The sequence below is a fragment of the Colletotrichum fioriniae genome (genome assembly GCF_027942845.1).
Source record: "Colletotrichum fioriniae strain IMI 355084 chromosome Unknown scaffold_14, whole genome shotgun sequence".
Classification (NCBI taxonomy): domain Eukaryota; kingdom Fungi; phylum Ascomycota; class Sordariomycetes; order Glomerellales; family Glomerellaceae; genus Colletotrichum; species Colletotrichum fioriniae.
The window spans coordinates 1,579,159-1,602,182 of record NW_027076850.1 but is presented as its reverse complement, the minus strand read 5'-3'; the positions used below and the strand labels follow the sequence as shown (position 1 = coordinate 1,602,182).

The 23,024-nt window shown below is 53.7% G+C and overlaps 6 protein-coding genes across 6 annotated transcripts; 3 read left to right on the top strand and 3 right to left on the bottom strand.

The window, feature by feature from the left end:
• Positions 1-18: 18 nt before the first annotated feature.
• N0V96_010534 (uncharacterized protein) lies at positions 19-1,416 on the bottom strand (the record flags this gene model as incomplete). Its single annotated transcript, XM_065758980.1, has 2 exons — positions 19-1,370; positions 1,410-1,416. 2 exons carry the CDS (start codon positions 1,414-1,416, stop codon positions 19-21), a joined length of 1,359 nt encoding a protein of 452 aa, XP_065612503.1.
• A 99-nt stretch (positions 1,417-1,515) lies between these two features.
• On the bottom strand, positions 1,516-2,186 carry N0V96_010533 (uncharacterized protein; the record flags this gene model as incomplete). Its single annotated transcript, XM_053197974.2, has 2 exons — positions 1,516-1,890; positions 1,953-2,186. 2 exons carry the CDS (start codon positions 2,184-2,186, stop codon positions 1,516-1,518), a joined length of 609 nt encoding a protein of 202 aa, XP_053044619.2.
• A 1,545-nt stretch (positions 2,187-3,731) lies between these two features.
• Positions 3,732-5,918, top strand: SPT8 (Transcription factor spt8; the record flags this gene model as incomplete). The annotated part of the gene is made up of 3 exons (XM_053197973.1): positions 3,732-3,750; positions 3,807-5,631; positions 5,687-5,918. The coding sequence occupies 3 exons, from the start codon at positions 3,732-3,734 to the stop codon at positions 5,916-5,918; spliced, it is 2,076 nt and encodes a 691-aa protein (XP_053044618.1).
• A 1,425-nt stretch (positions 5,919-7,343) lies between these two features.
• On the top strand, positions 7,344-9,079 carry N0V96_010531 (uncharacterized protein; the record flags this gene model as incomplete). Its single annotated transcript, XM_053197972.1, has 4 exons — positions 7,344-7,604; positions 7,655-7,664; positions 7,723-8,481; positions 8,541-9,079. The coding sequence occupies 4 exons, from the start codon at positions 7,344-7,346 to the stop codon at positions 9,077-9,079; spliced, it is 1,569 nt and encodes a 522-aa protein (XP_053044617.1).
• Positions 9,080-9,860: 781 nt separating this feature from the next.
• On the top strand, positions 9,861-11,030 carry N0V96_010530 (uncharacterized protein; the record flags this gene model as incomplete). The annotated part of the gene is made up of 1 exon (XM_053197971.2): positions 9,861-11,030. The coding sequence occupies one exon, from the start codon at positions 9,861-9,863 to the stop codon at positions 11,028-11,030; it is 1,170 nt and encodes a 389-aa protein (XP_053044616.2).
• Positions 11,031-13,275: 2,245 nt separating this feature from the next.
• N0V96_010529 (uncharacterized protein) lies at positions 13,276-14,513 on the bottom strand (the record flags this gene model as incomplete). The annotated part of the gene is made up of 2 exons (XM_065758979.1): positions 13,276-14,439; positions 14,508-14,513. The coding sequence occupies 2 exons, from the start codon at positions 14,511-14,513 to the stop codon at positions 13,276-13,278; spliced, it is 1,170 nt and encodes a 389-aa protein (XP_065612502.1).
• Between the last annotated feature and the right edge of the window lie 8,511 nt (positions 14,514-23,024).

Sequence of the window (23,024 nt, the reverse complement as noted above, 5' to 3'; positions counted from 1 at the left end):
GGAGAGGATACCAGGCGCTCAGCAGCTTGCGAATGTCGGGCGCCATACGTCTCTGCACCTGGGAGTGGAATGATCCAGGCCGCGCTCCACGAGCCTCTGGAACAGAGATAAATTGAGGTGAAATGGGGGTTTGCTGAGCTCCAGGCAGTCGGCATGGGGCGCCAGCTGCATGGGGTCACCGACGAGGATGATTTGCTCCAGGGAGGGGAATAGCGCGGCGGCGATGTTTGCTTCGCGGGTCTCGGCGGCTTCTTCGACCATCATGACGCGCGGCCGGAGTGCGGCGATGAGCCTGCGGTACTTTGTGAGGCCTGTTGTCGTGCAGCCTATGATGCAGGCCTTTGACTCGCGGACTGCGGTGATGTCTTCTTGCCAGCGGGCCACCTTGAGCTTCTTGACGACGTTGTCGAGCTGTTTGAAGATTGAGGAGAGGGCTAGCTTGGTTGATGTGATGTATCGACGTTCGAGGTAGTGGTATACCATGCCGCGATACTTGGGCGCAATCGACCAGATGTTTCCATTTTTCGCGAGCAGCTCTTGCGCCAGCTTGTGGTTGAGAGCAACGCCTTTCGAGCATTTGATGCTATTCCGGCGCGCAATAAAAATGGGCTTGCCCGACAACTGCTCTTTCTTGTTGTCGGCTGAACCCTTCTCGCTGATCCCGGGCCCTGACGCTGCTTCATCATCGTCGATGCCGTCGCTGAGAGGAACGTGAACGCTCCTATGAGGTATCTTGGCGAGCAACTGGTCACCGAGCCACGATCGGAGCGGGTGTTGGAATTCCTCTCCGGCGATGGATCTGACGTCGCCGTCCCAGCACTTCACGACGGAGGCATGCTGCTCCGCGCTGATCAAACCTACCTCGTGGAAGTGCTCTGGTAGAATCAGATGCTGATGAGCGGGAGGGAAACAGCGCTGGAGGAGAAGCTTCGCCTGCGACCTGAGGGAGACGAGGCGTTTCTCGAGCGCGCTCTTGCTCCAAGCCTTGCCGCGGGATCGCATGCGGAGGTTGAAGAGCGTCCGGCTGACAATGACCTGGTCCTTAGCCTGGCCGCCGAGGCGTACAAAGTCCACGCCGAGCTGGTGGCATCTGACGAGGAGCTCGTCGACCGTGTCGTTTTTTTGGGCGGTGACAATGATGGGCACGTTGGGACGTTGTGTGCTGAGCAGGACCTTGAGCGCGGCCATGGACGTGTGCGTCTTGCCTGTTCCGGGGGGGCCTTGAACTATGGCGAGCTCCTTCGTTATCATGCGTTGGAGGGCTTGTAGCTGGGATTGATCTAGTCTTGTCTTCGACTGGATGTGATTGGGTATGTCGCCCTGGACGGGGATGTGTATGGGCACTGGGCGTTGAAGACCGTCGTGGAGTGCTGAGATGTCCAATGTGGTGGACGATGGTGGCAGAGAACTAGGCATGCCGACCGTATTCAGCTGGCCGATGAAGTACTTGTCAAATGGCGAACTGCGAAACACATCAGCTCAATGCTACTTCTATGGTTTTTTGAGGAACATGTCTTACTCGTCTTCTGCCGTCTGCTTGAGACCCTCCAAAACATGTCGAACGGCTTCAAAGTAGTTTGAGCGAGCTTCGACCATGACGTACTCTTGATCCGGCTCCATGAAGCCGGCAGTGATACTGGGATCGGTAAATTCAAGATCCAAAGGAGGAGGCGCCGTCGAATTGCCGGCGAATTCATCGTAACGACCCGTCACCACTGCCACGATACACTGTGTTCCGAAGTGGTCCGAAGCGGGAGACAGGGCAACTATTGTGCCTGGAACCACACGCTGAGATGCGGGCCAGTTGATGAGTTGCCGTGCGCGGACCGCAGAGAAGGTGATGCGGACCATGACCCCGAGGCGTATGATGTTGACTCCGCGGACAAAGACCTTTCGTCATCTTCTCTTAGATCCTATCCCGTACTGGTTGCGAACGCTTCTAGATTACTTACATCGGTATATATGCACGTCTCGGTACTCTCTGTCATCTCGGGAGCAGACTTGTATTCTTGAACGGCTCTACGGAGGGGTTCAGTGCCCTCGAAGCGTAAGAGGTCGTACTGGGCCCGGAGATACGCGCTTTTCGTTGGGTAGACAGCGTTGAGGCCGGAGTTCTTTGGGAGGGTGCAGGATTCTTTCATAATCTCCTTAGCCCGGGGCAGTTCGGGTGTGTCACGCCAACTCATCTCGGCATGTAGGTGGGTATGAGATGACGTGTTCGCGGTCTCGCGGTCAGGAGGATGTTTCCCGGACATGATTAAGTACAGGGTCGGAGGGCAGGTCAGAATGCTGAGACTATAGGGTGAGAAAAGGAGTCGCTTGGTTGCGAGATTGAGGAAAGAAAGTTCTCCTGAGCTCCAGACAAGGTGCAACACTTGCTGTTACATGAGGAATACATACAAGTTTCAATGAAGACTCTTAAACACGTACCATATTCGGGAGCCAGACCTGATATCTAACTTGAACCCCATGTATCCATGTTAACATGAAGAGGGTGACTCACCAAACATTAGCATAACAATCCGCCACGAAGTTGAGTTAGTTATTACGTGCGACTATTTCAGGGAAAAGGTAACGTAAAGATTGCAAGGAAAAGACTTTTGACTAGCTAGCTTGTTGAGGGCGGTAAACTACATTATCTCAAGCGTTTGCAGGACAACGCAGGCTTGGCAAGAGGCTGATGCATCGACGGCTTCCTACATCATTATTTTGCAAAACCACCAAGCGAAGGCACAAACGATGCGAAATCCAGAGTAGCAAACATATAATACTCTTGCTGAACAAGATATATACCCATAACATGTTAGGAAGGGCCCCAACATGGAGGCTGCAACGAGTTTGCTGAAAACGTAGCGAGGCACAAGTCCATGTTGAAAGCAACAGCTGGAGGAGGTATGGGCCGGGCTCCATTTTTGGAAACTGGTCGCGACATTTTTGCTGGAGCGAGGAGGGAAATGAATGGTTATGGAAAGAAACAAAAAAATCATTGTCCGTTGCTTTGATGCAGCTTGGTCGTGTTAATGAACACAGTGGACTGGAAACGACCTCATCATGCTCGGGCACTTATCGAGGCTGGAATCTTCTGGCAGAGTTTGCGACTCATCTCAGAGAAACATTGAAAGGGAGGTTCAAGAAGGAGTGTCGTTGGGAGATTGGTGGGAGACCGATAACATAATCCGGCGGATCCTCAGCCGGGCGGCCCCGAAGTTCTGCCGTCACGGTCTGCCCGGCCGAATCAACCGGCTGCTGCTTCCGCTCCGGAGCTCTTTCGTAAGGGATACGCCGGTACTGGTCCAGGGGATGCTAGCGCGACTGGGCTTGGTAACCTTGTCGTCTCCCCGCCGCAGGGTGAACTGGGCATACAGCACCAGGGCGGCCCCACCAAGCTGAGCTTCTGAGGTGCTCCAACCCAGCACGTCGTCGCGACCGCAGCTTTCGCGACAATTCCATGCGTAACGAACATCAGTAACGTCCACCAATCACTCATCTTCTACAACCCATTGCCGCCAACTTGGTTAAAATAACCTCTTTTAATACTTGGCATAGAACGGTAATTTTCACACTACGAAATCTCAATATACATATTCAATCGCAAACGAACCCAACCGCTTCTCCGACCCTCGCGCTGCCCTGCCGACGCCGCGGACTTTCCGATCGCGCGACCCTCCTGCGTTCTGCTTGCGACCTAATAACTGTGCATTGTTCGCATTCCTATACACCGAAGCTTCAAAATGGATGACGATGATAGAGGTATGTCTCGGAGCCCTGTAGTTTCTAGAAACCCGCTGACCTGCCCGGCAAACCAGACTCAAACGCGAGCTCCGACAATGACCAAAACGATCAGAACGACCAGGACGAGGTCATGGAGGACGTAGACGATGCAGAAGGGGATATGGAGAATGAGGAGGAAGATAACGAAGACGACCAGGAAGATAACGACCGCGAAGAAACGGGTGATGATGCGCAAGAGAAGGGCGACGACGCAGCTGCAAGAGATGCAAGAGTGCCTTCTAGAGCCGGTTCGGCCGGCGCGGGGGCTTCGCCAGGGATAAAGAGCGGATCTCCACTGCTGTCCTCAAGTCTATTCCCAAGCGTCCGACCCGAAGCCGTCAATGCCCGGCTGTACGATATTGTTCCTACGATGGCTGCGCCGCAGGCCACGAGTGTAAACGCAGTCGCCATCACGCCCGATCTTAGGTTCTGGATGACAGGAGGCTCCGACGGCTATATCCGAAAGTACGACGGGCCTGGTACCATAAACGGCAAACAACTCCTCACAGTGGCGCAAAGGCACCCCTTTGTCGATAGTGTCGTCAAGGCGGGCATTTTGATGTCATACTGGGAGAATGAGGAGCCAGGACCGCCGAACCCAAGGGGGAACGAGGAACACATCCTATCGCCCGTCTATTCGTTGGCTGTTCACTCGCAGGCGCTATGGCTTCTTTCGGGTCTCGAATCTGGCGGCATCAATCTCCAAAGTGTGAGGCATGACGAAGGAAAGCGCATAACATGCCTGCAACAGCACACTAATGCCGTGAGCGTGTTGACACTGGCACAAGACGAGAAGAGCGTCCTAAGCGGCAGCTGGGACAAGAACATCTTCGACTGGGATCTCAACACTGGCGCTGTCAAACGCTCTTATGACGGCAGCGGAGGTCAAACTTCTGCTATCGAGCTTCGCCCGGTAAATGGTGCACCGATTCCAGCCGAGGCAATGGAGGAAGAAATCAAACCTGATCCGACCTTTACCTCGAATAACAGTAAACCCGCTCAAAACGGCACCCTAGACGATACCAACGGCATTGAAGCTCCGCCTCCTGCGTTGGCTGGCGAGGGCGCTGAGGGACAAGCATCACCCGCACATGAGTCGCTCTTTGGTGGTAGCGATACAGGCTCGCTCTTTGGCGACAACGTGGCAGGCAACTATGGTGGCGATGACGATGATGAATTCTCAAGGGCGATGGGAGATATGGGAATGCCCACTCTTCATGATGGCTCTGGGCAGGACGGCGGTATGGATCACTCTGCTGATATCGATATGACAAATGCCTTTAACGCCGATGCCACCCCGGCGCCGGCGGTCCAGGCACCAGGAAGCAGCAGTCCTGAAGCCTCAAGAAACCAACCTCCAGCACCGGCTCTAGAAGCGACTGCGACAGATGTTCCCCCGGCGCTAGACGGCGCAGGCGATGCTACGGCGGAGCTGCCTGTTCCCGACTTTCCAGAAATCCCTCCTCTACCTGATATGCAGGCAGATGATACAAACCACGGGTCACCCTCCATGATTTTCGCCTCGGATCCTCCTCCACCGGCCATGGACCCAACTCAATCAGCGGACACGGTCTTCTTCTCAGCAGCCATTGATGGCAACATTAGACTCTGGGATCGACGTGTTCAAGACCCCGTCGCCAGGATAGGCAGTCAGCGAGGCGTGCCACCTTGGTGTATGGGTGCCTGCTGGAGTCCGGACGGCAACTGGATCTATGCCGGCAGGCGAAACGGAACAGTAGAGGAGTACAATATCCACAAGGCCAGAAGCGGCTGGGCGCCGGAGAGGACCCTCAAGTTCCCGGCCGGAAGTGGAGCCGTAAGTGCGGTTCGAGCGATGCCGAATGGCCGCCATCTCGTCTGGTAAGCTAACAAACGCCGGCACGCAAATAGGATTGTGAAGCTAACATAAGCACAGTGCTTCTCATGATATTCTCCGTCTGTACGATCTCAAGGACACCCGGGCTTTCAAGCATTCCACCGTCCCCTTCCTGATTATTCCTGGTCCGCCTAGAGCTGGTGTCATTTCGTCACTCTACATCGATCGAACATGCCGCTTCATGATCTCAACTGCTGGAACGCGCGGATGGGAAGGTACAAGCACGGAGGTTCTGATTGGATACGAGATCGGTGTCACCGAAGAAAAGTAGGACCATACACTTTAATTCTTGGTTGGCAGTTGAGACTATTACTATAGGGCAAATCACGTCCTGAAGATGTGAGTCAGAGAGAGAGAGAAAGAGGGAGATGCAGCAACGGAGTTTGGAAATCATATCGACGTGCAATTTGGAGTCTGGCGGTGACCCGTCTTAGAGTCGTAGCGTTTTCAAAGACCTTGAGACTTTCAAGGCCTAATATCAATACCCATCTACGAATGCCCCACGGAGCTCAATAATGTACCATGTGATCCCTCTCAACTCCTGCAATTCTAGGTCCGATAGCTTACCGCCGCCATAATGTAGCTGTAAGCTCGCCACCATGAGCCCGCGGCCTCATTTTCAATAATGTCTGATCGCTAAGGCCGATATCGATCGAAGGGTCACGATCTTGTCACTGATTTCAGATCAGGAAGCTCAGACGGACTGGATTTCATCTCAGACATACGGAATTTAGATGCAAAAGGCAAGCTGTTTGAGGGAAGAGAAGTGGAGTGGTTCTTGTGATAAGACAAGGCCCGGGCCTCGAGGGGCTCATAGAAGAGCAAGGTACGGTCATAGCAGACCGCTTGCATATCGAAGGCCAAGTTGAAATTTGGCATGGGCCTTTCATCAACGGCAGAGTAGTTTAGATACCCGGCGTTGGAAAGAGAAACAGAATCACTTCGACGTCCGCGATATCATGCTAGAAGGACTCTTTATCCTCAAGTCTACTTCATAACCTCCGACCTATCTCATCATAGTTGGACCAAGTCCCCACCAGTGAGATGGTGAACAGGAGATAGGCCAGTGGTCAAATCAAGCTCGGGATGAGGTCTCGGCATCACGTCTCAAGGACTTCCCCGCCAACCTCAAAGCTTACGCAGGGGGTTTACTGCAATAACGGTTGGACCGCTATCTCCAACATCCCACAGCGGCCTAGCGTATGCTGACCACCTCCCCACCTCCCTGATAAGCCCGGAAGGCGGCATGTGCGCCCAGGCGCTTTACCCCAGGTTGGCTCTCGTTTTGGGCCTTGTAGCTTCTGTCAATCTTCAACACACCATACCTAGTCTGAATACCACCCAACCACCTCTCCCTCCCCCCTTCCCCTGTTGAGCCGGAGATTCTCATATCTCTATAGACCTGCTGACCACTCCCTGCCCTGGATTCGAATCCATTAGTCGATAGAGACTGGCCATTCGGGGCTCACACCGGTCTTTGCCGGGGATGAGGGGTCCCGATACCGTGGTGCCCGCTCAATGAGACGCGAAGCCCGGCCGGGTCATCTGCATTACGGCTGCTACCATTGAGGGGGGAAATAAGATCACCATGTCTCCCCCACACTCACCTTCGTCCGCAACGGCTGCTGCACCACAAGACGAGATCCAACCTCTTTTACGGGGAGTCGATACTTCATCCTATAGCAATAGTTCCGCGATGACGTCCAAAGATGTCGAGACCATTGCCGTGGCGCCAGACGCGAAGCCCGGCGCCGACGACGCTGCCCTGGCCGAGGCCATTCGCCTCGAGCACAACTTGACATTCTCTCAGGCCGTCAAGCTTTACCCTGCTGCTATTGGGTGGTCTGCTTTCGTGTCGGTCGGGGTCATTATGTTGGCGTTCGATCCGCAATTACTCGGGAACCTCTACGCTACACCTGAGTTTCAGAGAGATTTTGGCTATGAATATGAAGGTTCCGTAAGTTGTTGCCTCCTCTTAGACGCGAACCCTATGCTGACGTGCTACAGTATATCATTAGTATGTCTTGCACTTGACTTCCTGTGCTGGTGCACCTAACTTATTAACATGTGTTCAGCTGCTGCTTGGCAGACCGGACTTTCCATGGGCAATCCCGTCGGTCAAGTTGTTGGCGCCCTCTTTGCTGCATACCCCATGGACTGGTACGGCCGAAAATTGACCTTTGCCGTGTGCGTGGTCCTCACTGCGGGCATCGTCTTCATCCAATTCTTCGCACGCTCATTGCCCGTCCTCCTAGTAGGCGAGCTTCTCGGTGGTCTCGTCTTGGGCATGTATGTTGTCATCGCTCCGGCATACGCCTCCGAAGTTTGCCCCACTGCTATCCGTGGCCACTTGACGTCCTACGTGAATCTCTGCTTCGTCATGGGTCAGCTCCTTGCCAACGGCGTCACAGCGGGAACTTCAAAGCTTGATACTCATTGGGCCTATTCTTTGCCCTTTGCGCTCCAATGGTTTTGGATCCTTTTCATTCTCCCCGGTCTGCTCTTCGTCCCAGAAAGTCCTTGGTGGCTGGTAAGGAGGGGTAAAATGGACGATGCAAGGAAGAGTTTAGGTCGTCTGGCTTCCAAACAGGTCAATATAGACGCTTCGTTGGCCTTCATCGTGGAAACCGACAAACTTGAGCAAGAGCTGGAAGCCGGAAGCACGTATTCAGATTGCTTGAAGGGTGCCAACTTAAGGAGGACGGAAATATCTGTTGGTGTTTATTGCACTCAAGTCCTCAGCGGTATCTATCTCATCAACTACGGGACGTACTTCTTCCAGCAGGCTGGCCTGCCTACTGACAAGGCATTCGATATGGCCATTGGCTTCCTTGGTAAACAGCTTACCCTTTATATCCACCTCAAGATCATGAGCCTTGACTAACTTCCTTAGCCGTTGGATTCCTGGGCACTGTTATCTCCTGGTACTTCTTGATTCACTACGGCAGACGAACCATTTACATTACCGGCCTCGCCGCCCTGGTGTTCCTTCAGCTCCTCATCGGCATCCTTGACTGCGTTCCCGGGCGTCCTTCTGGCGTGGCCTGGGCAGAGTCATCACTCATGCTCATTTGGAACTTCGCCTACGACCTGTCCGTTGGTCCCGTATGCTTCGTCCTCATATCAGAAGCCTCGGCCACCAGAGTGCGATCCAAGACCATCGCGCTCGCCACAGCTGCCCAGGGTGTCTTGGGGATCATTATGACCGTGGCGATCCCATACATGATTAACCCAGACGAGGCCAACATGCAGGGGAAGCTTGGCTTCTTCTTCGGAGGGCTGGCTGGGCTGTGCTTCATCTGGGCCTGGTTCCGCGTTCCCGAGACAATGGGCCGCACGTACGAAGAGTTGGATATTCTGTTCGACAGACGAGTTCCTGCGCGTGATTTTAAGGGTTATGTGGTTGACGGTATGACTTCTACCGATCACTAAGGCGCGCAGTACTCCTAATACGGCTTTACTGTGGGGCGCGTTCGCCGCAGCTGGCACTATAACGATACCATTTGGAACTTGGATATTTTTGAACGTATGTTACAAATCCAATCGGCTTCAGCTTAAGCCCTTCTCGTTGGTCCTGACCTTGTTCTGCACAGAGTTGAAGAAGCCGCCAGACTGGCTGGCATGCATGACAGTCGGCCAATTGTCTGAGCAGCTGGAATTATGTGGTATATTTAACTCGTCTTTATCAAACTCTCTTGACACTCTTCGGGCACTTGAGAGTTAGGATCCTCCGGTCGCTGACGTTATATATTCCACCTGCGACTACACGTGTCTTGGTAGTGTTTAGATGACGATATGCCATGAGTTCTCCGTGACTAATTTAGAGACCTCCGTAGCCTTTCCAAAAGCTTCCGCAAATTAGAATCAGAGGGTAGTGCCCAAAAGTCTTACTATGCTGTTCTTGACTAAAGGCAGTTGCCCCCCGGACGACGCCCGTCAGGAAACGGCGACGCCAACAATCCCGTCAGATATCCTACATATCTGCCCTGAAGGTGAGAAGGTGTATAAAACCTCAATGACCGCAAACACTGGGATGCTAAATTTGTATGTACCTCGGTGTAGGAAGGTGTGAATTGGTTCACTGATAGTACATTGTGTTCAGGCATCTCAACACTCTTCACTCTCACCATCTGATCCCATTCACAAATACCACAGGCGTCGGCGCCACATCCTACCTCAACAAGAAGCACACGCGTCCCGGAACCTCGCCAACATGGCTACCGAAAGCGCCCGTACGCTCTTCTTCCCGGCACCGGACCCGCCAACACCACTCGCCCGCTACCGCATCCTCTCCCCCAACGCCGCGATCCGCGTCTCCCCCCTTCAGATGGGCACCATGTCCCTGGGGACGGCCTGGTCAGACGCCATGGGCCCCGTCGAGAAGAATGCCGCCTTCAGCCTGCTAGACGCCTACCTCGACGCCGGCGGCAACGTCTTTGACTGCTCCAACGGCTACCAGCACGAGCAGTCCGAGTCCTGGCTCGGCGAGTGGATGGAGGTCCGCGGCGTCCGGGACCGCTGCGTCGTCGCGACAAAGTTCTCGGCCGACTACCGCATGCACGCGCTCGGCAAAGGCCGCTGCCCGAACGCGGGCGGGAACTCGCGCGCCTCGATGCACATGTCCCTCCGCGACTCGCTGGCCAAGCTACGCACCGATTGGATCGACGTCTTTTACGTCCAGTGGTGGGACTACACGGCTTCCGTCGAGGAGGTCATGGACGCGCTGCACAACCTCGTCCAGCAGGGCAAAGTTCACTACCTCGGCATAGCAAACTGCCCGGCCTGGGTCGTCAGCGCGGCCAACACGTACGCGCGCGCGCATGGCAAGACGCCTTTTTCCATCTATCAGGGCTACTACAGCGTCATCATGCGCGACATGGAGCGGGACATCATTCCTATGGCGCGGCAGTTCGGCATGGCCATCGCGCCCTACGGCGCGGCGGGCATGGGCAAGTTCAAGACGCGGGACATGATCGAGGCGCGGCGGCGGAGCGGCGATGGGCAGGCGGCGTTCCGGCACCTGGCGGACCAGACGGAGACGGAGATGCGGGTGAGCAAGGTGCTGGCCGAGGTGGCGGAGGAGGTGGGCGTAACGTCCATCACGGCCGTGGCGCTGGCTTACGTCATGGCAAAAGTACCGTACGTGTTCCCCGTCGTCGGGGGCCGCAAGGTCGAGCAGATGCTGGACAATATCGACGCGCTCACGATCCAGCTCTCAGAGGCGCAGATTGCGTACCTCGAGAGCGTGGAGAAGTGGGAGCCTGGGTGGCCATACGATGTTATGGGGTGGGATCCTCACGTGTCGGGGACGCCGGCTCCCATCATTGCTGCTTCGGCCAAAATGGACTTTGTGAGGCGGCCCAAGGCGATTGGATATGATTGATGGAGAGATGTCTGTGTTTTTTGTTTTTTTTCCTTCTTGGTTCTAGGCGCGGGTATTGGGGCTTCTTCTTCGGGGTTAGAAGGCGTTCCGTTCTGACTCCGTCCCTTGACGGAGGTTTGGGGGTGACGTAGGAATGTGGTAGAAAAGGCACGCCTACAATAATGAAGCACCAAGATATTGTTGTACCCCCTCATTACCGAGTTCAAACACATAGCCTTATTAGAAGACCGCATGATATGCAAGGTTGAAGAGGATACTGACGACTTACATTACATTAGTGGTATGTTGTTAGCCTTGGACAAGACGTATGCTAGAAAAATGAGCCACGAATATAAAATGCACCAAACATCCTCAAGTGAAATATAAGAGCCACTATCAGGCAACTCGCGATTCGCACAAATTCTGATTGATTCGTCAAATACCTATGGTAAGGCTCGATCTCACTGGCCAAGCTAATCCTCAATTGACAGGTCTTGCACCATCATTATATACTATACCTTACCTACTGCACACCCGTACGTATTAGCGCGATCCAGACCACCTTAATGTGCAGTGGCTTCCCCCAAGGTCTCAGATTGCCGAAATAAACTAACCAATGGAGAACACAACCGTTGAGAACGACTCACCTCTATCACACGTTCCCGGATGGTTCTCAGGGGCGGCGGTGGCAACGGCCACGGCAACGCCAACGACTTCGCCACCGCCATCACCACTTCCACCTCCACCACCAACCGTCTCAAAGACCCCACGCGGCGTCCAAGGATCGTCGGCGTCGCCCTGGCCCAGCCAGCGCCGAAGGGAGTACCCATTGCGGGCCGGGCCCGTGCCCGAGACCGCGGATGCGTCTGCGGCTGCGGCTGAGCGTGCTTCGGCCCGTTTGTTGACTACAGTCGCTGCCGTTGGCCTTGTCGCCGAGAGTTTGGGGACCTTGGCCATGATGCCAAAGCACTCTTGAGCTTTACAAAAGCTGCGACCCCGTTCAGCAGGTTTCCCCCTAAAACGAGAGCCTCTCTAAACCCCATCGCACACCCTTTACTCCCCCTCCCTTACGTTCTCATTATCTCTATGAAAAGAAGCGAACAAATGACGGAGCCCGGTCCTCTGGATGACTTACCTCAAGGTGTTTTCCGGAGTGCGCTCACGGATCGCAAATGTTGTTGTCAAGGTTGCTACGGATTGGCAAGCATTGCTTGCCTGGAGAAAGCTTGGGAATAGCCCATTAGAATGAGCGATAGTCTTGGAGGGCTGGTAAACCGCCAAAGTCGAGTAAAGAATCTGTCAATGTCAAGACTGCCGTCCAGGAATGACACTCGTCCAAACTGGGCCCTTTAAGTAGCAACCACGAAGTAATCCATCCGTGGACATAGGCGCTCACACACTAATTTCCAACCTCATGCCGCTTCCCGGAGAGGCGCCATGGGTCGCTTGGTTTTTGTAACCGGACAAGTTGACCCGGCATTCTGTGTCAACGACAAACGACTTCTGTCAGGTCGTACGGGTTCCAAATAGTTTGACGTGCGCTGCAGCTTCCCACCGGGCTAGAGTTGATAGGACCGACTCCCATATGACAGCGAAAAGCGATGGCGAAAAGAGTGTTTGCTCCTTACCGAAGTCAACTAGCCATCATCCATGCCAAGTGCGGAGCAAAGGTTCTGCATGATCTGATGTCGAGGTATAATACGCAACGAGCGAGAACCCGCCCCGGATACTGTTGCTGCGAGGTGATCACTTTGCAGTTCGCCTCAACCAGCATTAGTGAATGGCTAGTCGCAGGTCGAAGACCTAACTCATATTTGTTGCCAGTACGAATATGCCCGGCGCTATTTGTCTCTTAGCGCAGCGCGCTACTTCTAATCAGTCACTGAGGTGGATGGCACAAGAATGGAGGGAGGTGGATGCCAGCCAGGGTTGCGATGCAATGAGCTTGATTTGATTCTATCCATCGCATTTTGACATTCGCCATCAGCCGTAATGGAACACCTCTTTCGTGAGCGACGCCTTCCTCCTCTTTTTGGCCATCCCTTTGCCAATTCGTGTTCCCATCCAATACCTGGTCCGTTCCGTTTTCGCCCGAATCCGTGGCCTAAGGAAATGTTGATTCGAAGTTGTTCGAGTTTGGTCCCCCACAAGGTGATTACCATTATATACTATATTGTTTCGCCAGCGGGCATCGCTAGCTGCAATACATGTGACATGTTACAAAGGAAAATGACTTTTAACTGTTTCGGAAGAAAATTGAAAGTGTTCATGGCCCTACAGGGGCATTGTAATATTGTACAGGCACCAGCGGCCAATCTGTTGTCATTGGCGTGGGTTGTGGTGCATTTTCGTCTACGACTGTGCTGGAGAAACTCTCCCAGTCTTCAAACGTGACCATGTTTTCAGGCATAAATTGGAAGTTCATCGGTTGGTTTTCTTGTGGTGGCGGCGGAAGCTCCCTGTCCAACGATGCACGGCGAAGAGGTTCTGTGTGCGCGCGCGGCTGTTGGGCGTGGAATAAAGGCTGCGGCATCATTGACTGAGCCCTCATCTGTTCCATGTACGGTGAGGGTGATGAATCCTGTGATGCTAATACTGGAGGTTGAGGGGACTGAGTTGGTAGAGTCTGGGAGGGTATCGATGGAGGAGGGAGGAGAGGCTGAGGGGGGTACTGTTGAGGAAGAGCAGCAGGAGGTGCGTAGCATTGAGAATACTGCATTGGCGGCGAAGCCGGAACGGGAAGGTAAACGAGATCCGCCAGCTTGTAGGCAATCAAGACGATAGACTCGGCCTCGGAGCTGGACCCAGAGAAGAATTCGAGCAGATCTTGAAGCTGGCCTGGGCTCTCATTCTCCATGAAACCCTGCGCTCGACCAGTCTGTGTAGGATTCCAGCTGAAGTTCGGCTGACGCCCCTGGAACTCATTGGCCTTGGACATGAGTACATCTTTCCAAGCCTCGTGGATCAGAGGCTGATGCAGGAGACCGTAGATAACTCTTGAGTGCATCCAATCCGACTTTGTCTTTCCTGATTCGAAGTGTCTGGCGACGTGCTCGACGTGACGTTCCCTCGAAGGGTGCAGGGCTGAGCAGAAGCCACAGGCCCAGTACTTTCTCCTCTTCAAGTACTTGACAACCTTTTCAGAGTGCGGGCAAGACTTGCAGCCGTGCGAAGCCTTGTGGTGCTGGTTGAAGGTGTTGGCTCCCCAGAAGCTCCTGTTGCAGCCAGGCTCGGGGCAAGGGTACTTCTTCCAACGCTCATGGAACTCCTCCTCGTGACGCTTCCAGTCGTACTTGCGCTTAAATCTCGTTTCGCATGAGGTACACCAGTAAAAGTTGAAGCGCCCTGGACCCCATCCTGTCTGAGCGCTTGCAACCTGGGGGACGCCTCCAGGAGCTGCTTGAGGCGCGCATTGCTGAGTGGAAGGGGTCTGCGAAGCTTGAGAGTAATGTGTCGCGACAGTGGCGTTGGAGGCAGCGGAGCCCATGGACCAAATACTCGCATGGCCAGAAGAGCCCGAGCTTGTTGATGATACGGAGATGCGTGGTCTATGACCTATTTGGCCATGGCATATCGCTGAACGAACAAGAGGGAAGTTAGCAGGGGTGTCCTGTTTCCCATAGGGACCAGATTGTTTGGGGGCAGTGAAACAAACCTCGTGTAGAAGCATCCTCCATTGCGACATCCTGTGGTGCATGTTGTTGTTGTTGTTGTTGTTGTTGTTGTTGGTGCTGCTGTTGTTGTTGGTGCTGAAGCTGAAGCTGAAGCTGCTGCTGCTGTTGCTGTGCCGCCTTGTCGCCAGCCTCCCACATCTGCAACAATGCTTCACGGGAAACACCAGAGCTCTTCAGAGCTTCTAGAGTTCGCCTAGCATCCGCCAGCACATCGGCTGCGGCATCCTGCATGGGGTGATCCATCTCGACGGCTATCCGCTCTCCACCCTCGCTCGATTTGGTCGGACTGGGAGCTTCGCCGGCGTTCTCGGGTCGGGCGTTGAGTGCTGAAGTTCGACGGAGCAAGCCTTTTTTTGAAAGGATTCGTCGCGAAGGCAAGGACGAACGTATACGAAGGGGTTTGTATCGACGTCGGTAGTTGCAGCTGCTATGGTAGGTTGCGGTAGAGAAGTTGCTGCGTAGTAAATTGTTGAATGGCGTAGAGGTAAGAGCCAGAGGCGGAAGCTAATCAGATGAGGTGCAGGGCGAGCCTGGGTTAATGATGTGAGAAGCAAAATGATAATAAAAAAAATCAAGGTCGAGAGAAAAAGGTTGGTCCAAAGTTGGTGAGGTGTCTCTCGGAGATATAACAATAGGAAACGAGTGTGGGTGTGGATTAAAGTGTGTTGTGGTTGGCGTGTAATGAGGTCGGAAAGGTGAATTGAGGTGAGATGAGAGGTAGGTGCGGGAGGTGCGAGGTTAAGATCAGATTCCGGACGGGAAAAGAAGTTGGTGTTGGAGTTCGGACGCTTTGGTGGGAAGCGAGAGGAGGCGGAGGAGCCAGGAAGGAGGGGAGGCGTGTGCTTTAGGATCCCAGAGAGTCCACACTGGCACACAGAGCCAGCGCCAGAGAGGAGCAAGAGCAGGAGCAAGAGCAAGTATCAGAGCCAAAGCCCAGCACGGAAGCTTGGGCGAGTTAGTCAGGGACCTAGCGCGGAGAGATGGAGCGAGAGGGAAGAGCTAAGGGGTCGGGTACCTTGGAGGAGAAGAAAACGGACAAGAAGAAGAAGGAGGAGGCGTGGGTTTGGAGAAGTGTGAGGCGTGCGGAGAGTGAGCAACGAGGTTGCTGCTAGGAACGAGGCGCGAGGAAAAGCGGGAAGGGGGAGGGAGGAGCGATGAGATGGAAACAGAGGGAGGGAAACGAATTGGAAGAATTTAAACGCCAGGTGCAAGCTAGGGTCGTGGGAGTTTGAGTAAGGTAGGAGTGTAGGTGAGGAAGGCACTGCCCGTACTTTGTTTACAGAGTAAGGTACCTAAGGTACGGAGTACGTACATACGTACAGCAGTCGGATCCCATAATCCTTGCTCGTACGTTGCGTATTGATTCTTGTGCGCTTCTTGTTCTTCTCTTGCTGCCCTGTTCGATCTGTACAGTCACTCACTACTCACTACACCCTCCCCTGCTTCCTGCTGAGGATACCTCGCCTCACCTTACGAATACATCCCCCAAGCTGAGTGTACCTTATGTAATGTTCCAGGACCCGTCCGAGTTGGCGATTGGAACGGGATCTGGCTCATCCATCTACCTTATCTTGTTCGATGGTAGCTAGCCGGGTTGGGGATTGGGTAGTCCCATTGGCCGTATACGGCTGCAAAACACCAAAGATGAGGGTATCGGTAAGACAGGAGATAGCAAGAGGAAGACAAATGCGAAGAGAGAGAAAGATTCGCTAAGTAAGGTGGAGTGGGCTACGTGCCATGTTTTCGAGCCGGGTTGTGTGCGTGCGTTTTGCGTGTGCGCTTCCAATGTCTGTGAAGTGCGAAGCCGCTCTCTGCATATGCAGGCAGACAGACACACTACATGATGGAAAGGCAGTCTGAACTTTGAAGTCACTGTTGCAGTGCTGCTTGGAATTGGGTGCCCCCAATGGCACTTGTCAATCCCGTCCGATGTTTGAGCCCCAGAAAGCCCATGCGGCACAGAGATGATGACAGCAAGCAATACTTTGTACGTAGAAGACGCAGAGAAAAGAACAGAGATTTTCCTATCCCCTGTTGGCTTCCTGGCCCCGGTGCGCGTCCCTCGTTCGCATCTTCATTCGGGGGCCCTTGCTATGCAGAGGGTACTCCGAGATACTCCGTAATGAAAAATGGTACAGAGACGCCGCCCCCGTATGAGAAGTATGTTCCGGCCTGACCAGTCCGTTCGTAGAGCACAATACCCGCTGGCTGTGCCCGCTGGCAGCTCCAACGGGCATGTTTCACTCCTTCTGGACGACGGGCTGGCTTTGGAACGCAAGGCCCGTAAGGCGTTGAAGCAGGTAAAGTGCTGTGATGCTCCGTCTGTGCAGGTCTTGAAAGTAGAGGGGGCGTAGAAACAAGGGGAAGAACTAGGGGGGGTACGAACTACGGATACATATCGCAAGTTCGCAACTGAACTGTAAGAGGGCTTGAGCATGGAGCAGGGTCGATCCCGCCATGAAACGAACCTCTCAGCGCGTCATCGTTTGCCGACTGCAGACCGACATCTTGTCCACCAACGGCGCGCTCGGCTCATACTCTACACCACCATCATGAAATAGACAGCGAGTATAGCGCGTTTGATGCGGCCATTGGGACGACAAATTCTCTCACTACATCTGGAAACGCTCGGTTTAGCCCATTCTCAGGCTACTTAAAAACTTTTTATCTTGCCTTGGGGTGGAGGGGAGTGACAGGGGTGTGGATGAAAAAAAGCGGTAGGTTGTTGGCTTATCACTGGACGAACGTCTGTTTGTCCAAAGAGGATCAATCAAGAGACCAGACGGGAATAGTAGGGACGAAAACCAGAAACCAAGAATTGCCCGGAGGGTTGGAGAGACAGTTCAGCCTCGCTGGGTTCAGGGGACTAAATTCATCTCATCCTCTTCGCAGTACAAAGGACAGAATTCAAGCACATCCGTGCAACAGCATCCGTATCGTAGGAGGCAGTTGGGCAATTGGATGCTACAAGTATGTTTATGGGGGCGAAGAGTGCAGGAAAACAGCACTAAAACCAAGAGAGAAAAAAAAAGAAGGAGAAAAGATGTGAACGGGCGGAGGGAGCTGAGCAGGGGATGCAAGTGATGATGCGATGCAATGGGACGGGACCTACGAAGAGTTGGGCCGTGGCCGCCAGATGGAATGAGATGCAAGGAATAGGGACGGGAACGGGAGCGAAAGAAAAGGCGACGAAAAAGAGAAACAATGGACAATGGGAGAGTGAGCCGAGGGATCTACCTGGGCCCAAGAGACGCGACTGGGATCATGACTGACAAGGTGAGAGAAAGGAACGGGGGTATGGAGAAATGGGGGAATAAGATGATCATAAAAAATTAATCAAGTCGGCACGTCAAAGCTCGAGCCAATCTCACCTTGGAACCTTGGGTCCAAGTCACCTTAGCACGTGCTTAGGTAAGGTCTCTTGACGTACCTTACACTACCTTACCTACGTACTCCGTACCTGAGTAAAAGTACAGTAGGTAGGTACCTTACCTTAGTTTAGCATGTCAATCAACTTGAGGAAGGTTCGGTCCCAAGATTCCCGTCAATCGCTTTCAAGTTTGAACTCATCACATGATGACAATTCAAGTCACAAACGTGAGTCGTGACTGCGTGGGGTTAACGCTTTTCAGCTTCTCGATTTGACAAGAACTTGCAACAGATTGTGACTGCCCAGGGGCACTCTTGTTGCTGGACCTCAAAGGGAAGCAATCAATGAAGGCAAGCAACGGATCCAGGTCTAATTCCGCTGCCCGCTAGCAATAAACGGGCAAGGCACGTATGGCCTTCCGACGTCCGTACCTTTCACGTTGCCTTACTCCGTACGCGCAAATATCCCGTCAAACTGCTCCAGCCTCCGACCTAGCTAGAGGCACGCGCTAGGAAGCAAGCGAGAGACAAGCGAGAGATGCAATGGAAGAAGAAGCAACGAGCAACCGTATGGAAGGCAAGGGTTGGAAGAGCAAGGGGGAATAATGGCAAGCAGCAAAAGTTGCAACTCCCTCGGAACCGCGTTTTGAATTTGCGGTGTCGGTACCTCAGCAGTATCGAATGCACTTCCCTCATCGACTTGGTTAGTTCAGGAAGTTGACTTACATAAGGCAAGAAAGAAGCCAGACTGCGTAGCTTAGGCGAGATAGGTACTCTACATTCTACACTACCTACCTTACCTACTTACCTCATACTCCATACGGATACACGTCTCGATGTCTCGACACCCCCCTTCTCCCCGCTTTTCCATCGAGGCTAATGCCAAAGGGACATGATAGAGGCATCGTGCACTCCGCGCCAGAGGCCAATAGAGTCTAGGGTCACAATTCTACTGCCATTTTCCTTTGCTTTCCCACGTTTACGTCGGCCGATGACTTTCTTCCATCTCATCCGCAGTGAATTTAGGTTGTCCATGGTGGCGCAATGCACGCTGCATCGTTGGGTAACGGGCTTCTTCCCAACGGCAAATTACCAGCCCCTCCCCTACTCCTTTTTCTTTCTTCTTTCTGGCCGACGGATACGGATGTTGTCTGTTGTCTGAGGTACCTTTTCTGACCCTTCTCTTTTAGTCCACTTTCTTCCAATACTTCTCCTCCACCCGCCGTGTCGACCCTGGCTTCTTCATCGACACTACTCAGCACCGCTGCACCAGTGCCGATGCTGCACAGCTGAACGATAATGGCGCAGCATCAGGCCCAGCAGCGCGGGGGCCAGAGGAACGACTGTGTGTGTGTACGAATATGCGAGACTGCGAGTGTCTGGTCTGGTGGATGGGATGCCTCACAGACAGCCGCGAATAAACTGGCCAAATCAAGAGACTTCATGAGAGCCTACTCGGACGTTGACGGTTGCCTCGCTATGATTGGCCAAATTATCACCTGAAACAAATTCAGGACTGCTCACCGATACGCCACGGGGCGGCCCAGCGTTTCGAAACAAGAGCAGAGAGAGAAGCAGGTAACCTCATGGGCCGCGGAGGTGCTGGCAGCAGCAGCTACTGCAGCACACTTCATAGTGCTGTATCAATACCTGTACTGAAGTGCCAGGTGTCTGCCTGCCTGCCTATGTAGTCAGTGTGCTCGAAGGCATGGGAATGTATAGGATGGCGGGCTGCGTGCCTAGAGGTTGTTCCTGGTCCCAGATTCCTACGTCCGTTCTCGATGAATAGGGGCCTCTACTCTGTACTTCCTCCCCCATCGAAGAAGGGGTGTATTTGTTCGGGGTCTTGGGGCCAAGCAGCCAAGCAGCCATGCTCGAAAGAGCTTCTTTTCGCTCAGCGTCGCCTCACCACGGCCTGGCACTTACTGTGTGCAGTGCAGCAGAAGACGCCTGTGACCCTTCTCTCTGCCATCGCCCATTGCTCAGGCACCCGCAGTCCCGCCCAAATGCATGGCAGGGATCACCCAGTGAGCTTCGGAGACCATGAGATGATGTGCAAGGGGAGTCACAGGAAGCGACAGGGATCAGTGGCAGGGACCCATTGCCGATTTGAGCCAGCTTTAATAACATGACGGGATAAGGATGGGAAGGATGAGGGGAAACAATTAGCCACAAACTTGGGTCTGATTGGATGGCAAGTTTGATTGGACGGAGTGCTGTTCACCATGACTATCGACCCAAAGAGCCAAAAGCCTCCAAACTCCAAAGAGCAAGACATGACACAAAACTTCGAATACATGCGAATACATAGTACTCCGTACATCAGAAATTCACGCCCTCACATGCGAGTTGCAAAAACCTCTGCTGTGGGGCCATCCACGGCGACAGCTTCCCTCAGGGACGTTTCAACACTACTGTGTGCAACCACGAATACGTCAGCCCATCGTCCATTTGAGACCTGTTCAAGCTAAGGTACGGATTGCGCATACGGAGTACAGAGCACAGAGTCGCCAATGTATCCGTACCTCGCGAAGGATACATGTTTTTTTTTTTCTTTTCTTTTGGCCAGTGGCCACCGACTCTTGCTGATACGGGACACAAGAACCAATACGATACGCATTGGCCGACTATCTTTTGCCTCAACAGAGGGTAATGTCTCTCGTCGCACCACGCCTTGCAAGTTGCGCCAACCCTCTTCTGCTACATTACCATCTCAACGTCCCTTTCTGATGAGGTACCTGCGTCGCCGTTGCTAGCTCACAGCAGCTTCGCCAAAGTCTGCCTCATCTTGCTTCTTACTTGAATCTCCCAGCGGCACATCAGCTCCCGATCGGAGCTAGCGGCGCGTCTCACATTATCACGTCGCGCTTGAAAGTTGGCAGAGACGCGGGCGCGGGGAGGACCTTGGTCTTGGTCTAAAAGAGACTAAGGCACGGAGTAGTGGGCACTGGGTGTGAAATGTGAATGTGATTGTCGACGTTGGATGGGAAGTGGACGCGGACGGGACGGTACCATTCGATTCGTTGCCAGGAACCGGCTCTTCTCATCGGCTCGTCTCGTCTTTTTTTTGGACCTTCAACTCCCGTCAGCCATACCTTACGTATACCCTCAACGCACTACTCTACTTGGAGCATCCAACTAGATCCGGAAACCTGGGCTGGGCACGGCCTACGTGATGTGGAATACACAATCGAGAATAGAAGACACGAAGAAGACGAGGGCCGAATGCGAGGAAACAGCCACCCAGTCGACCAAGCAAGCCCTGCTCAACTCTTAGTTGGATGGCGCGCGCAATCTCCCCCCAACACGCCCACGAAGCCAACAGCTCTCGAATTAGCATCAACATATCTGACACCAACCACACGTCTCGGGCTACGCATACAATCACTTTATACGTACAGCAAGCTCGTGATGACGGCAACGAGCGTCGACTTTGACATCGAGCTATCAATGCTATCAGCCGGGCTCCGAGAAAGCCTTTTCCTCTTTAGGTCGTGCACGTCCACACAGATGGACACATTGAGACTTTCAGACTTTCAGACTCTGGTTCTCTATCGCAAGCGCTGGTGCCCCACACAGCGCCGCCCTCTTGTGTCATGTCCTGCCATCTCACGGCAACCAAACTTGCAATGGAATCGCTCAAGTCTGCTGTGGGTGTTCGCTGTGTTCGTTGCGCGATCCGCCCGCGCTTGTACCTTGCAGTTGGTCCTCGGAAAGCCGCCTAAGGGCAGGAGGCCCCGTTGCGGACCCCTCTGTATGGATCCATGGATCTCTGTGCCCTTTTTGTCGGTTCCTCTCTTCCACTATTTTCTGGACACCAGACTATGAGTGCTGCAGCCTGCTTGCTACTCTGAGGGTCGAGGCTGCCTCTGATAGTCTTTCTCTCCACCGTCGCTGTTATGTCTCAACTGTATTGGGCTCTCCCCTTTTCACGTACTGCAGTTGCCAAATTGTATTCTTCCAGAGTGCTATGTTGGGACGATGCCATGCAAAGTGGATAGGATATGCAGGCACATCGTGTGTCCTGCGTACGCACGTATTGAGTCCTGTCGCCATAGTGGCAGATGACTCGAGTCTCACATGAATGATCAGGGTCCGCAGTCCGCGCTCCATAGTTCGCAACTCCGTACCCCCTTGGGCCTTGGGAAGATATCGAGTGACGCGATGCACAGACAGCCAGTGGCAACACCATGGTGCAAACATTGGGACATTTCACGCCCGCGGCCCCGTATGGCCCTGATGGGTCATATTGGGGGCTTGACCAAGGACGAGGCTCGACCAACAACGTTTGCGCTATCTGATGTCGCTTTTTGGTTCGCTGCTGACAGCGTTTAAGATTGGCAAGGGAATTCGGATAGTACATATCGTGAACCAGCAGTACCACGGGCAGGCCGAGGGGCTCCTCATTACTCGCCCAAGGTGTTCGTACCCATTGAGTAAGGTCAGGTAGGATATGTACCTTAGTGACTCGCAAGGCGAGGATGACTATGAACACATAGTACAAAGTATGTTCAGGTAAGATGTGGTCCGGGCAGACTGCGGTTAGCTGTCGACATCGCGAGGCTCGGCAACGGGTATATGTCGATGGACCTTATTCTCACCTTGCCTACCTTCAGGTGAGGTAGGCGTGGTAGGTCATGGATGGGAGAAGCAAGAGCAAAGACGGCAAGGTGTGGGCTGTCGGCGGAAGGTGAATGGAAGGTCCCTTGCTTGTTCTTACTTTACTGTATCCGTACCGGGTCTTGTAAGTTGTGGGCGGGCGCTCGCCCAGCTAGTCGGATCCGAAGCGCCGCCCCGTTATGCCTGCCTCTGCCCTTCACTGCTGCGCCTGTGCCGTTGCCATCCAATCCATGTCCAGCCACAGACGTCCAGGGCAGGTACGGAGTAGGGATACTTCGCGAGGTACCGTACCTATCTGGACTCCGTATGAAACCTGTGGAATATGTACCTCACTTCGTACCTTACGCGTCTG